General features: G+C 38.1%; 1 protein-coding gene across 23 annotated transcripts in view; it reads right to left on the bottom strand.

Moving 5' to 3' along the window:
• Trpm3 (transient receptor potential cation channel subfamily M member 3) overlaps window positions 1-16,356 on the bottom strand; it is a 298,633-nt gene that overhangs the window by 177,661 nt on the left and 104,616 nt on the right. For all 23 annotated transcript variants that reach the window (XR_007208826.1, XR_007208828.1, XM_048332551.1 and 20 more), the window contains one exon: window positions 15,367-15,490. Coding sequence is in view for 21 of the 23 variants with exons in the window: in XM_048332551.1 (XP_048188508.1) it covers window positions 15,367-15,490 (124 nt within the window). In the remaining 2 variants the exon portion in view is untranslated. The remainder of the gene's footprint in view (window positions 1-15,366; window positions 15,491-16,356) is intronic.

The following is a 16,356-nucleotide window of genomic DNA, read 5'->3' as shown; positions in this document are numbered from 1 at the left end:
CATTATGTATCACATGGTAAGTGTACAGTGTGAAGCAGGCAGATGGATTTCCAGGCTTGCCCCATCCTTTTACCTCAAACAGTGATATTTTAATCCTTAGAAAGTCTAAGAAGTTCCACAAATGTATGAGTAAGCCATTGTGTGTTGGAAAACATTTTAAATATGCCAGTCTCCTGCTGTACACTCTGTAGTAAATGTTGTAATTTTTGTTTCCTTGACAACCATATATGAAGTTTAATTTGCTTATTCTGAAGTAAGGATCATACACATTTGACAGGGCAGGTCTACGGATGACTCAAGACAGTGGCTAGAGATAGAAACATTGAAGCATTCCCTTGCTTCCTCTAGCAGATTGATTTCTCAGCTTTTTCTGCTTCCATTAAAATAACTATCCAGGTATTTGTCCATGAATTTGAAGTGACTCACAATCTGTTTCCCTTATATACTGCTGGTTGCTACATATGCTATGTTGCTATGTTTAAACAACAAGGCTTTCTTGGAGAATTGAAAATTTTAATCAGAAATAGAGCATTACCGAGTCCTTTGATCACTGAGTCTTTTTTACTGAAGAGGAAGAACTTTTCCTATATCTATGTGGCTTTTTGTATTTGCCTTTGAAGTCTTTTGATTGATATTGTGGTTGTCAGTTTGTTTCAATGAATGATAATTATTTCATGGTGACCTGTGATTCTGTTTTGATCAAGAGTTTTATGTCGTTGTTTTGACAAAGTTCCTAACATCAAGTTCTGGATTAAATCTTTTGACATTGAACTAATTTGGGGACATTCCAGAGAGCAACTCTCTCCAAAGTGTCTGAGATCTACTAAATGAGTTAGGCCTAATTGCTATATTTATTTATATAAAGAACCTTGTCAAATAACTAATGGTATATTTTTTTCAAACTGTATTTGCACAGATATACTATGGAAATGTGCTATGGAACTATATGAAGCCGACTGACATGTGATAGTTATGGTACAATACTATTACTATAATTCTGGCTGTTATCTTAAAATGTAGGATGAATAAAGGCAATCACATTTCCCTGTCAGCTGCATTGTTATTATGGTGAATCATAATCAGATCTCTAGCTATGGCCATTTTCAGGCTTTGTCATTCCATTGTTGTGATTCTTTAAAGAAGGTATTGGCTTGTTCTTGCTTTTTTGGTGATTATTGGGATTTAGTGCAGAAGATGAATTGATAGGGACAGGTCACCGAGTTCAAAAACCAGGAGTGGGGAAAAGACAAAGGAATAAGGAGACATCTGCCTTAATCTCTTCTTGTCATTACTTGTGGGATAATTGTAATAACTAATAATTATCATTAAGAATTACAATGATCACTGCTTAATGGAAGGTAAACATATTTTGCTGACATGCTTAACTCTCCCAGTGATTTAGGACAGAGTGATATTGACGATTTTTAAGAGTAGCTCCTACTTGGTGCTGAGACTTCAGTCTCTTAGGCAGTATTAAGTATCTTCTGATCATGATATTAAGAGTCTGACAAACTTCTATTTTTCTCAGGTAGAACTACCTTGTACTTTGTGTTTGTTTCACAGATATAGGATACCTATCTACAAAAGGAGATGAAAAGTCTTCATCCAGAAGTCATGCTTGCTTGGTTTCCATGCATCTATGGCAGGATATGTAGAAAATTGTTCCTATTTTCCTAAAAGTAGTAAGCAAGTTATGGTAGGATGCCAGCCTAGTCTTCCAATTTACCCTAACAGAAATAATAAATCTCCCTACATTGGGTTGTAATGTAGTCTAGGCCCTGGGTAACTCATCTGGAAGCCACAGACAACAGCCCTGTTTTCTCTTATATACAAGGCAAACAGATTCCTTATCTCTAGAACTCAGGACCCCTCTGCAGAAAATGGAAAGCTATGTAATATCTGGAAACTTCCAAGCCTTACATTCAGTGGGGGATACAGGACATATGAAACCTTTATACCAGCCTTAATTTTTTTTGTATAAGGATGTTTGTCTTATTAGTATTAAAAGAAATCAAAGCATCCAGCTACTTTGTAATCCTAGCTACTCAGAAGGCTGAGGTCTGAGGATCATGTTTTGAAGCTAACTTGGCACAAAAGTCCCTGTGAGACTATTAACCACTCAAAAACCAGAAGCAGCACTGTAGCTCAAAGTGGTAAGGCACTAACCAGCCTTGAGCAAAAGAGCTCAGGGACAGTGCCCAGGCCCTGAGTCCAAGCTCTACCACATACAAAAACAAAACAAAACAAACAACAAACAAAACCAACTCAAAGCATCCAGGTGCTGGTGGCTTACACCTGTAATTCTAGGTACTCAGAAGGCTGAGTTCTAATGATGGTGGTTTGAAGCCAGGTAAGGATGTCCATGAGATTTGGATCTCCAAAAAGCTGGAAGTGGAAGTGTCCTTGAGCACAAAGGCAAAAGGACAGTGCTGATGCTCAAGAACCAGTTTGTGCCCATATATGCATGTGGGCGTGCACACGCACACGCACATGCACACACACACACTTAAAGCACAGTTCTGAGCTCAAAGGAGGGAGCCTCAAACTTAGCAAATCCTAGATTCACAGGTACTATTTAAATTCTATTTTAAAGCTGAGGATTGGGAATTAATGAGAGTTAGGCTACTGGATTTATGAAGTCAGAATCAGACTCCAAGTTTGTCTGCTTTTAAAGTTGTTTCCTCATAATTATTAGATTACATAGCTTCCCACAGGTCTACAGAATTAAATAGATGGGCCTGAATCAAATCTAAGTCCATAAACTAAATCTATATAACTCCTTCAGGAGATATGCTGCTGTGAGTAGATGTTTTAATGAAATGTATGGCTACTATATATGTATGATTTCTATCAATGTATATTCATCTGACTTTATGCATTGACTCACTCATCCATTAAACAGATTTATTTAGTTTCTGCTACATATAATGATGTTGTACTAAGCATAATTAGGCATGAGTGAGTATAGGCAAATTCATTAAGTAATGAATTTGATGCAGATTTGATTCTTAATAGCTTACATGAAAAGATAAAGATACACATCAATAACAAAGATTAAATGACAAACACCACAAGACTTATAAATAAAGGAACTAATGTATCAACTCTGTGTGTGCATGTGTATGTATTTTTATGTGTGTATATGTCTGCATGCAAAATATAACTGTATGAGTGCGGTAGATAGGTATGAATAAATGTCGGGAGCCAAACTTGCAGCTAAATTCATTCTGACCTCTGGCTGTGTTGTTATCACCAGGATATGCTAGATGCAAGGACATTTGTTCTCTAGCATTTGTTCACAGCCACTATCTGGAATTGCTTTGCTATGTCTGCCTTGCTATGTCCCCTGGAGTACATTCCTATGTTAATAGACCTCATCCTGTATTTACTGTAATCAGATGTTGCAAACTTCAAAGCCTCTTTGTGTTCTTGAATTTTAGCAACCCTATGCTATTCCCTGGTTCCAAAACTGCATGTAAGCTGGAAGTTAAGAATAAACTGGGCTGCAGTCTTGAGTTACAATCTAAGGCTGCAGACCTCCCGTACCCCATCTTTACCTCTTGTCTTTTTTCTCTTGTCTTGTATTTTTCCTTTTCTTTAATCTTCGCCCCCCTCATTCAGGATTCCCTTTTCACTGCCGGCTGGCTTGGCAGAAATAAAGAGATATTATAAGCTTGGATAAAACCAAAGAATTAGAAAATTAAAAAATCCAAAGGGATGATTTTAGCTGGCATGAAGGGTCCATGCAAACCTTAAATACTATCTGCCTTCTGCAGAAAGGTTTGCTGCCTCTAAAATACATATGATGGATTGGTAAATTGGTTGGTAAATACATATATTAGAATAGTTTAGGCAAGGAAGGATGAATGTGGTTGAGGGCTTAGAGGGAGACAAAGTTAGATATTTTGCATTTGAGGAAGTTGTCTCAAAATTGTATTAGAAGTCATAATAGCAAATTAAAGGGCAAAGAATTAAGAATTGACTTTTGAAGGCAAAGTTAAAGTTCAGCAAAATAAAACACCAAGAAGTGGGTACTCAAAAGGGGGGGGGGCAAAGGGAAAGTGTGGACAAATGAAGAAGAGAATGCTGTCAAGAATCCTCTCTCTGTCTGTGTCTCTCTGTCTCTCTGTCTCTGTTTCTTTCTGTCTGTCTGTCTGTCTCTGTGTGTGTGTGTGTGTGTGTGTGTGTGTGTATTTCTTATAAAATTAAGGTGAGGGAAGAAGTGGGTAGGGGTAGGATGGGTGAGAATGTTGAGAGGGATGACACTGATCAAGATGTACTGTATTAATAAATTGTTTTGTTAAAAGGCAAGTCCTTTGTACAACTACTTAAGATAAAAAATAACAACAACAACAAAAGAGAATTGACCTTAACTGTCTTTACAAAGTGGAGTCGAAGAGACAATGATGGAAGGAGAAATCGAACTGTAAGAAGTATCAAAGAGATTTTAAAAAGTGGAAGTCTACATGGACTATATAGGAAAATGAGTTTAAGAGTGAGGAAGTATTTGACAGATTAAAATGCTGCCTGCGAAGAAGTTGTCTAAAATGGATGCAAAAAATGATGATCTAATGTTCTCTGCTTCCTATTCCATTAGCACATCTTCTGTGTCCTTGGCATTTCCTTGCCTTAAGGAGAGAATGCCATGATAATAAGGTTCTACAGCTCCAGCTGACAGAGCACAGCAGTGACCAATTCCATGACTTTAGCTTCTCGGGTTGAGTGTCCATTTTGTTCTAAATACAGACAGACACCAAGTTCTTATATGTCCCCCAAACTACCTCCTCTCCATGTTGCCTGGTGGGTATTCATGTAACTGCTATGATCTGAATACCCCAGTCTCTTCAAATTCACGTGCTGAATCAAAATCACAAAGGAGATGGTAGTAGGGGGTGAAGGATGGGGAAGTGAGGGGACCATGAAGGCTGGACTCTCAGGAATGAGATTGGTGCCCATATAACAGAGGACTAAGGAGCTTGTGATGACAAGCTTCCATCTGTGGAGGACAACAGGAAGGTTACATGAATGGGAAGGCCCTCCCTAGGCACGGAGTCAGCTGACATCATAACCTTGGGCTTTCTAGCCTCCCAAACTCAGGGAAATATTTCAGTTGTTCCATAGACTACCTAGTTGATAGAACTTGCAGCACAAACAGACAAATACTGTTGTTCTTGCAAGCCTTTAACTGATGAGTCTTAAGGAAAAAAATGTTTGTTTTCATTCTTCTTCTTGAGTTGATAGATTGGAGAAACACACTTAGTACTATTGTTGCAATGCTTGCTTCCTGATTTTGGAATTTTCATTCCAAATGACAAAAAAAGGCATAGGGAATGAAGTAAGAAGACTGACCACATGACCCAATATAAAGGTTATGAAGCATCCAAGTTGTCAGAAGATTACAATGTGAAATTAATTTGAAGAGGAAGAGGACGAACAGAAATGGTGGGACAAAAGGTGAAACAATTTGACATGGAACTCAATGTATACTATGTTGGAAATGAACATTTGGGGTGAAGGGGTCAGGAGGGAGAAAACCTGGGAGAAAATGAGGGAGGGAGTGACATTGTTTAAAAAGATATGAACTTGGTGCTTGACTTTTGTAACAGTTACCCTTCTATACATCACCTTTACAATAATTTTTTTTTTTTTTTTGGCCAGTCCTGGGCCTTGGACTCAGGGCCTGAGCAAGGTACCTTCCCTGGCTTCTTCCCGCTCAAGGCTAGCACTCTGCCACCTGAGCCACAGCGCCCCTTCTGGCGGTTTTCCATATATGTGGTGCTGGGGAATGGAACTGAGAGCTTCATGTGTAGGAGGCAAGCACTCTTGCCACTAGGCCATATTCCCAGCCCAACTTTACAATAATTTTTTAAAGTTTTTTTTTTAATTTAATTTTATTGACAAGGTGATGTAAAGAGGAGGTACAGTTACATAATAAGGTAGTGAGTACATTTCTTGTCATATTTATTACACCCTCCCTAATTTTTCTTTCCCTTCCCTAGTTCAGGTAAGCATATATACAATATCCAGTGTACCAAAATCATATATAGTAACCACATGGAGTATACCAAAGCTCACCTAGTACATTAAACGTAATGACAACAATGAAATCCTCCTATTTCCTTTTCTTGGAGTTTATTTTGCTTAGCTTCATCTTATATAATCATATGTACATAGCTGTTGAGCTATTGTGATCCTCTGATAGGTCTATCTGAGACCTTTTTATGTTTGTTTAGTAATTGTTTGGTTTTAGATACATAATGTAAGTTGCTGACCCAAACATGTGGAAATACCATTTGAAAAGAAGTTTGTTATTTTATAGACCTGATCTCTACTGTTCTCCCCCACCCCCCAACAATCATTTAGGAGACCATGTGACTTTGTCTCTGTGTTCTAGGCTTGTCTTGCTCAACATTATTTGTTCAAGATCTGACCATTTCCCTGCAAATACTATTATTTTATCATTTCTAATCACTATGTAGTATTCCATTGTGTACAGGTACCACATTTTTTGAATCCATTCATCTGTAGTGGGGCATCTGGGTTGTTTCCATATTTTAGGTATTGTGAATTGTGCAGTGATAAACATGTATGTGCAGATGTTTTTATGGTATCCTAGGACCTGTTGTTCAGGATAGATGCCTAGGGGTGGTATGGCTGGGTCATAGTGTAGGTCTATGCTGAGCTTTTTAAGGAATCTCCATGCTGTTCTTCAAAGTGGTTGTACTAGTTTGCACTCCTATCAACAGTGGAGAAGGGTTCCTCTTTCTCCACATCCCCTCCAGCATTTGTTGTTGCCTGAGCTCAGAGTATAGGCCAGTCAAACTGGAGTGAGGTGGTATCTCAGGGTTGTTTTTATTTGCATTTCCTTTACTGCCAGGGATGTTGAACATTTCCTCATATGTTTCCTTGCCATTTTTATTTCTTCTCCTGTGACGTCTCTCTTTAGCTCCTTTGCCCATTTAATAATTGGTTTACTGGGTTTGCAGGGGGGTTAGTTTCTTGAGTTGTCTGTAAATGATGGATATTAGGCCTTCGTTGCTGCGCTGGTGAAGATCCTTTTCCATATGTTTGGCTGCCTTTCAAATTTAGTGGCTATGTCTTTAGCTGTGCAGAAACTTTGCATTCTGTAGTAGTCCCATTGTCAAGTCTCTCTTCTATCTGTTGTGCCCCTGGTTCAATAAGTTCCTACCTGTGCCTATAAGTTCTAGTGTCTTTCCTACTCTGTCCTGAAACTACTTTTCAGGGTTTCAGGTCTGATGTTGAGGTCCTTAATCCTTTGAGTTAATCTTGGTGCATGGTGATAGGCTAGGCTCCACTTGGGGTTTTCTACATGTGGCTGCCCAGTTTTCCCAGCACCAGTAGTTGAAGAGGCCGTGTTTTTTTCCATTGTATGTCTTAGCTCCTTTGTCAAATATCAGCTGACTATAAGTATACGGACTTATTTGTGAGCCTTCTATCCTATTACATTGATCTTCAGGTCTGCTTTTATGTCTTTTATGATGGTTCTGTAATAGATGTTCAAGTTTGGTATTGTAATACCTCCTGCTCTGGTTCTTTTGCCTCAAATTGCTTTGGCTATTCTAGGTCTTTTGTTGTACCATATGAATTTATGGGTTGTTTTTTCTATTTCAGTGAAGAATGTAGCTGGGATTTTGATGGGGATTGCATTGAATTTGTATAACATTTTGGGCAATATGGCCATTTTGATTCTATATTGATTCTGCCTACCCATGAGTATGGGATGTCTTTCCATCTCCTGGTGTCTTCTTTGATTTCTCCTTTTAGATTTTTATAGTTCTCATTAAATAGGTCATTCATGTTTTGGGTTAGGTTAATCCCTAAGTAATTTATTATTATTTTAGCTATTTCAAAAGGTATTGTTTTCATAATTTCCTTTTCTACTTGTATGTTGCTGGTGTACAGAAAAGCTGCTGATTTTTGTGGGTTGATTTTGTAACCCGCTACTTTGCCAAAATGGTTTATTAGTTCTAGGAGTTTGGTGACTGAGTTTTTTGGGACCTTGAGGTATAAGATCATGTCATCTGAGAATAGGGATAGTTTGATTTCTTCTTTCCAATGTGGATCCCTTTAATGCCCTGTTCTTGCCTTCCTGCTACGGCTAGGGATTCCAGCACAATGTTGAATAGAAGCGGGGAGAGTGGGCATCCTTGTCTTGTTCCTGATTTTAGGGGAAATGCTTTTAGTTTATCCCCATTTAATATGATATTAGCAGTTGGTCTGCTGTATATGGCATTTATTGTTTTAAAGAATGTTCCTTCTATTCCTATTCTCTCCAGGGCTTTTAACATATATGGGTGTTGTATTTTGTCCAAGGCTTTTTGGGCATCTACTGAGATGACGATGTGATTCTTGGTGTTAGCTCTGTTAATGTGGTGAATTACATTTATTGATTTGCGAATGTTAAACCAGCCTTGTGTCTACAATAAAAAAATTTAAAAGACTTATTAATTTGATCACAAATTATTACTTGAAGCTCTTCTTTCCCTTTTGAAGCTCTTCTTTCCCTTTTGTCACTCAGGCCATGAGTATGTTAATAATTACTCTATATACAACATAAATTCATAGTAAATTATTGGCTGACTATTTTGGAAAAGTAGTTAAAAATTAGAAAAGTAGTTAAAATTGTAACAATTTAGCTATTTTTGAGGTAATTGGCTAAAAATTATAAAGTTCTGTAGATTTTGAGATAAGAAGGATCAAATATCCATTTTTTTCCCTGTATTTTCTATAAAATACACTAGTAAGCCTGGTGCTGGTGGCTCACACCTGTAATCCTAGCTACTCAGGAGGCTAAGATCTGAGGATTGCTATTCAAAGCCAGCTGGGACAGGAAAGTCCATGAGAGTCTTATCACCAATTTACCATCAGAAAAATGGAAGTGGTTCTATGGCTCAAAGTTGCAGAGTGCTAGTCTTGAGCAAAAGAGCTCAGGGACAGCTCCCAAGCTGCGAGTTCAAGCCATACCACTGACAAAAAAATTAATTGATATAAGAGAAATACAGTGACCAAATCCATTTACTTCAGATTTAAATTCAACAAGTAATTATTAAAATCTCTTTCCTTTATTTCTTTTCAGCCACTGCCAGACATCTCCTTTAAAATAATTATTATCGACTCTAGCTTATTATAACCACTAATCCTAGCAGAGGTTACACATAAAATGAATCGTGTCAGGGACCTTACATGAGCAATGATGCATAATACCTTCCCCCAAGGAGCAGCCTAGACACAGGCTACCAGGCAAGTGTAAAATTATTCCATGTACCTTTCTGTTGACAATCACAGCAAATGATTATGAGATGTTTCAGTTGGATGATTGCAATTGCATCCAGTTTGTGCAAGTACCAATGGCAGCCCAAGAGAGTGAAGTTTCAGATTAAGAATAATATGGGAATTAGAAATACCTTACTCAGTAGGGAAACGGTATAGGAATGAAAATTTGGACTATGAAAGGTCTCTCAAAAAGCTACATGAAATAGTTCAGACACTCATGGCAAGAAGGTCCTTGAAACTAGCTAAGCAAGTAAATGACAAAACCAGAATTCAGCCCCCAAATGATCAGTGTAGAGAAAGCTTGGAAGTTTTTTTATTTTTTTTCTTCATGAGAGCAGGTAGAAAAAAATCACAATAATTCCAATGAACATGGACAAGAATGGTAATGACAGGAATCAAAGTAGAGGAGGCAAATATTAAGGACATGGCCAAAAGAAAATCAAAATAACATGGCAATATTGGTTTAAGTGACTGTGTAGTATGGAGAAGGAAAGATCCAATGCTTTCAGGACTGAGGAAATGAAACAAGAAGTGGAAGGTGGAGTATTGTGGAGGTGTGGGGTTGGGAGGAATTTGAGGGTACTAGAGAGATTGATTTTCTTTGTTTCTGAGCAGGTAAAACTCGAGGGAACAGTGGAGAAACTAAGTGAGACATCCAACTGCAAGTTGCAATCCACTATAGAGACCAGGAGAGTTTTAGGAATAGTTTTCAAAGAGGTTATTTTTGGAAATCAATAGTAGGTATATATTACCATGCAAAAAGGGTCAAATATCAAACTACTTAAGAGAGAATCCATAGATGGGACTGTATTACTGAATGAAAAAAATGTAAAAAGGTTATTTAATGTAAATATGACTGGATACATGTAAATAGGCAAACTTACCATCTAAAAACTAAAGCCTCAAATATGATATTAAAAACAAAGCTATATAACATTAAAATAATCTAACATATAAGGTATAGAAAAGTTTGAAATAAAGAAAAGCACAGAAGTATTGTTAGGAACAAATAGGAGAGTGAATTTTAACAGAAAATAACTCACCAAACAAGAACAATAATAAAAAAAGAAAATAACTCACTAGGATATATAACCAGCTTTAAAAGTTTATGAGCCTAGTAACATAATGACAAAATATGTAAAAGGAAAACTTCACAGGAGTTGAAGGATAACTGCTATTATTTTCCATAGTACTAGACCTACAGATATGTCATAATTTTTTTTTTTTAAAGAAGAATGGAAAACAGTGCTTCCCAAGGTAATGTTTGCATTTATGGGTGACAGCAAAGAGTGAGGAGAGGAAATAACTTGAAGATGGACAGAATAGTAAATTTTAGGAAGGAAGAAGATAAAGGCAGAATGCAGTACAGGAGTAATAAAGAAGGATACTGTTCAGCAAATGCATCCTTTCTATGTCAAGAACAGAGCGTGACCTGGGATGTGTTTGGAGAATGTTAGGAGGAAGGCATTGCTCCCTGCAATAGCAGGTAGAAGGGGGAAAAAACCCCATAGATGAAGATAACACCTTACCTGCAAGGAAGCTTAACTTATGGCTCTCCTTTCTTTTTTCTCTTTTGTTTCCCGCCCTCCCTTCCTCCCTCCCATCTTCCCTTCCTCTCTTCCTTCCCTTTTGTTGTGTAATTACTGGGGCTTAAATTCAGAGCCTGGGCTTTGTCCCTTAGCTTTTTCCTTCAAGGCTGGCTCTCTATCACTTGACCCACACCTCTACTCCTGGCTTTTCTGGTGGTTAATCAGAAATAAGAGTCTTACAGACTTTCCTTCCCAATCCTCTGATCCCAGCCTCCTGAATTGCACGTGTGAACCACTGGCACCTTAGCCTCTTTATTGTTTTCAAGGTCAGGTCTTTTGTGGAACATAAGGAGGTTGAATCTTTAACCTCAAAGTATTTCAATCTCCATTCTGATAGTGTGTGTGTGTGTGTGTGTGTGTGTGTGTGTGTGTGTGTGCTTTAGCAAGTTAGCTTTAAAATTCATGTGTGAGCAGAGGGCTAACATAACTATTGGTTCTGAAAGGACACTAGGAGGATTATTTGTCCTACTAAACATCAGTGCTTATAAGTCTACATTGATTAAGGAAACAAATAGGTTCATAAAGATGGACCATTTAGTAAATGATGCAGAGCCAGTTACCAACTTGGATCTTAACTTAATACCTTATATGAAAAGTCATTTCTAAATGGGTTTTCATTATCCTATGAAAGGTGAATCTCAATCCATTTTTAGAAGAAAATATAGAAAAAGCTCTTTTTGATATGAGTCAAAAGAACAAAAAATACTAATGAATTTACATTAGATTTGAAAATTTCTGCTTATCAAAGGAAACTGAAAATATGGTGCACAAATATCCCTACACTGGAAGATGCTAACTAGAAAAAGATTAACATTAGAATATGTAAGATTGAAGGGATGGATGGAGTTGGGAGACATTGTAGAGAATGATGAAAGAGGTGACATTGGTCAAGATGAAATATACTCATAAACTGACATTTTGAATTGAAATCCCTTTGTATAACTTTTTAAATAATTTAAAAGTAAAATTTAAAAAGTATATAAAAATAACAAAGGGAAGGTACAGCTTAAAACTTGAAAAGAATATAAAAGGGATTGCAAGGAATGGAGATGACTGTTAATTAAAGATGAACACAAGGATTTCCCAGCATTATCGAAGTCTTAGGTGGATTAGAGCCAAATGGCTCAGCTTTGAAGGGGTTACAGGGAAGCAAGTACCCAGAGCAGAGAAATGGAGATGTGCAAGAAATCAAGTGAGGAAAAATAGAAATATGGATTTTCAAGGCACAAGAAAATAAAATCTATACTTTAAAATGTGCTCCCACATAGGTTGCTCAGGTGTTTGACCTCAGGATACTGAGTTATGGACCAGCTTGGCATCCAAGTTCAGGTTCAGCATTAATGCAGTGGTGGGGCAGGTGCAGGTAAGGCTTTGGAGGAAGGAATAGATTGAAAAGCTTTGGATTATATGTGGCATCAACTCACAGCACAGAAACATTGCCAAAGCATGGCTGAGAAATAATGGAAGGATAAGCAATATTACATTGTTTGAACAGGAAATGTCCCCCAGATGTACATGTGTTGAACACTTGGTCCTCTGCTGGTGGCACTATTTGCGAAAGTAAGGCCTAGCTGGAGGAAGTAGCTCACTGTGGTGTGCCACCTTGAACATTCTCTCTCTCTCTCTCTCTTTTTGTCTGCTTTCCCTCTTCCATGAGGGGAACAATCTCCTCTCCCACAAGTTTCTGCTACCATGTTTTGCCCAAGCACATGAGACCAGGTAACCACGGATCAAATCCCCCGAAACTGGCTCAAATTAAATCTTTCCTCCTCTAAATTGTTTCAACGAAGTATTTGGTCACAGAAATGCTAAAACTGATGAATACAAATAGAGTGTATTCCTAGGAGTTTCAGCATCTAGCATGGAAGGAAACTAGGTTATTTTTCACCAACATAGATCAGGAAGGTCATGAACAAGGGTCTGGGTCACTGCTATTGACCACCATGATTTTTTGAGGGTCACAATTACCAAGGTACATACAACAACAAGTCCTATCAATCCTTATTAAACAGTAAGCTTGTCCCCATTTGGGGGTGGTGGGTTTTCAGTGCTAATAGCAGAGGCTCTGGGGATTCAAGAGAGCAGAGGCTCTGGGAGGCAGTAGCTGAGAAAGGACCTTGCAGTAGCTTCTGAAAGAAGATCTATGGTTTCTATACATCAAAGGTGCCTCAAGGGGTGAAAATTAACCAGCCAAAACCCAGATATGAAGATGTGGCTCAAGTGTTAATAAAGCTCCAGCCTTGAGAAAAGAAACAGCAACATCAACTGGTTTTGATTAAGCAGAGAAATGAAATTCTTTAAGACCTACATACCAACATGAAGCAAGTAGAAGTACAGAAGCACCCTTGGGTTATGATATCATGATTAGCTATCTCACCTAGCACACTACACAGGATCCATCAAAATATGTTTCCCATGAAACTACACTGCTCCCTATGCCTGTTTTTATCAAAGAAAATAGGCATTGATTATGAAAGATCTTTACCATGTGCATCAATTGAATGCTGAAGGGAAAAAAAAGATGTCAACACCAGTTATAGGAAAAATACTCCCTAGCTGAATCTAGAAAGGGTTACATTGACCTCAGGATATTATTGCCCATGTTTTGAAAGAAAATCAAAGAAATATTGAAGGATACAAAAGAAGAGAAGTTCCCACTCAGTGTTTCCTTGTCTCAGGCTATAGGCTCTGTGGACCACTAAGCAGATACTCATGCAACACAATCCTAATGGCTCTTCTGGACAAGTGGTATCTTCAGCTCTAAGTGAGATGAAGCATTGTGAAAAGAAAAGTTGGTACCTGGAGTCCACCTAATTTGTAAAGCATCTAGTACTGTCTGCAGACAGTCCCTCCGAAATGTGAAGTGCTTTCATTATAATTATGACTTACAAAATTTCTAACGTTTCTGTCCAGATGGGAAGAGTTGACAACTTGCTGCTTATTCACAATGTGTTTCCTTAGCCTGCAGCTATGAATACAGTACTTTATATTTCTTAACTCACATTAAAATGCAGCTGACCTTTTCAGCAGGGGCCATGATTTAGCCACATGACAATCACCAGGCAGAATCCCGCAGAATCATCCCATGAAATGCTCAGAGAAGTTCATTCTGCCTCATTTGGTTTATGACCTCCAACTGGTTCCTGAGATTTTATTAGAAGTGCATTTCTAGGAAATTAGCAAGGCTGCTGAATATACAGTTCCAGTAAGATATCACAGCTGTGGTCTCACCTTTGGCAAAGCATCAGAACTTGAGAAAAATCCCTCCTGTGGCCTGTGGAAGCTCAAGCTTTAGATACATTCTTAGATGATGAAAACATGACAGGCTGAGATCTAACCACATTTGAGAAGGGAGGGCACCAAATATCAGTGTCACATTTGGGATGACAACATCATTTATTGGGATGTATGATAATTTATTCTTGACTGCTCGCTTCATCTCTACCTATGTACGGTAGTCAAGTTGTGTACATGGGATCTGTAGACATTCAAGGATTAGCAGTATCCCCTTCTTCTCAGCTCCTCTCCAGCCATCCCAACTAGAAGCTTCTGGAAGGCTCACAAAGACTAGGTGGGTGTTCTCCGAGAAGTGTCTTGCTCAATCTAATCAATTCTTTATCTAAATGTTTGGCAACTCTCTCACCAACTGGGCTCAACTGACCTAGGAGAATAATCTCTGCTTCCTGAGGCCTGATGGATTTTTACCCAATGTGGTCAGTTCACAATATTGGCTTCAATGACACCATTTCTGAATAAAAATATTTCCCAAGGAAATTAGACACCATGGGGCTAAGCTAGAGTCAAAATCCTTATTTTCTATGGAAGTGAGTCTGAATTTTCTCACATGTAAGGTGATGCTAATAATTGTGCCTCTCCTCAGGACAGTTGCAAGTGATAACAGAAATAGTACTCTTGCTGGCATGTATCAAGTGCCAAATAAGTTTTATTATTTCTTTATGACAGCACATTTCTAAGATGTTTTGCTCAGATGTAGGAAATGTTTTAGAAGCTACAGGTAGGTGCTTCAGAAACTATATAGATTTTCCAGTAATTTATGGGTCCATGTCTCAATTTTTCCATCTGTATAGATTAGCATAGAGCACCAATGCTGTGTCACTTTAGATACTTGACACAAAGCACACTCATGATTCATCATTCATATGCAGAGTGAAAGCTCAAACAGAAGGGAGGATTTACTGAAGCATTTGCCAAGAGGGAACCTATTTGTTTCCTCTTCAACTCACTTGGTTAGGTCAATAAGAAGCACTCGGATGGGCTCCAAAGGGAATGATGCTAATACTTTGCCGCAAACACTTCATTAGAGTCAAGACAGAAAAAACTGTCCCCAGCTATTTAGAGGAATAAACTACTGGAGCCAATGGAGCCTGAGGGTGATTTTAAATGCTTGGTCAGAAAGAGAAAGTGAGGTGCAACAGAAGAAGGGAATGTGGAGGGGAATTGCTACCAATGGGGGCTCACATACCAGTTCCTTCTTCTTCATGCATTCCATGAGGATGATGAACAAATGTTGAGCTTGCGTTCGAGTGTATGTGAAGGTCTTCTGAATAGTCACTAATAACTGGTCTCTCAAAGATTCATTGATAAGCCTGCAATGAAAACCAATGACAACAGGTCAACCCAGGACATGATTCTTGGTGTCACTTTTACTAACACATAACTGTACACAGTTGTGGAGTTGTGATGATTCAAGTCATGATACACTGTGTAATCAAAGTATTCAGCATATCCAATTCCTCAGATACTCACTTATTTCTTTGTTGTGATACATGCAAAATCACATCTATTTATTTTTTTTCTTATTTATTGTCAAAGTGAGGTTACAGTTTCATATGTTAGGCCTTGGGTATATTTCTTGTATTGTTTATTATCTCCTCCCTCATTTCCCCTTCCCCATCCCCCTTGCCCTCTCCCCCTATGGGTTGTTCAGTTGGTTTACACCAAAAGTTTTGCAAGTATTGCTTTTGGAGTCATTTGTCTTTTTATCCGTTGTCTCTAGATTTTGGCTTTTTTTATTATCCATGTCCTTTATTTCTGAGTTTTCAATTATGATTTTTTTAATTGTCAAACTGATTTACAGAGCAGTTACAGTTTCATACTTTAGGCATTAGATACATTTCTTGTACTGTTTGTTACCTTCTCCCTCATTCCCCCTCCCCCCTACCCTTTCCCTTTCCTTCCATGAGTTGTTCAGTAGATTTACACTAAACAGTTTTGCAAGTATTGCTTTTTTAATCTTTTGTCTTTTTTACCCTGTGTCTCTTGATTTTGGTTTCCCTTACAGATTCCTAGTTCTAATACCTGTATACACGGTTTCCAATATACTCAGATAAGATACAGAGATAGTGAAGGTATGACCACAGGAAGGGCATACAAGAGGATCATCAACAATAGAAGCTATGGTTTCACATCACCTGTTGAAAGTAATTACAACAGTGATATAACAGTCATTTCC

The sequence above is a fragment of the Perognathus longimembris genome, chromosome 1, assembly GCF_023159225.1.
Source record: "Perognathus longimembris pacificus isolate PPM17 chromosome 1, ASM2315922v1, whole genome shotgun sequence".
In the NCBI taxonomy this organism is placed as follows: Eukaryota; Metazoa; Chordata; class Mammalia; order Rodentia; family Heteromyidae; genus Perognathus; species Perognathus longimembris.
This window is presented reverse-complemented; position numbering and strand designations above follow the sequence as displayed.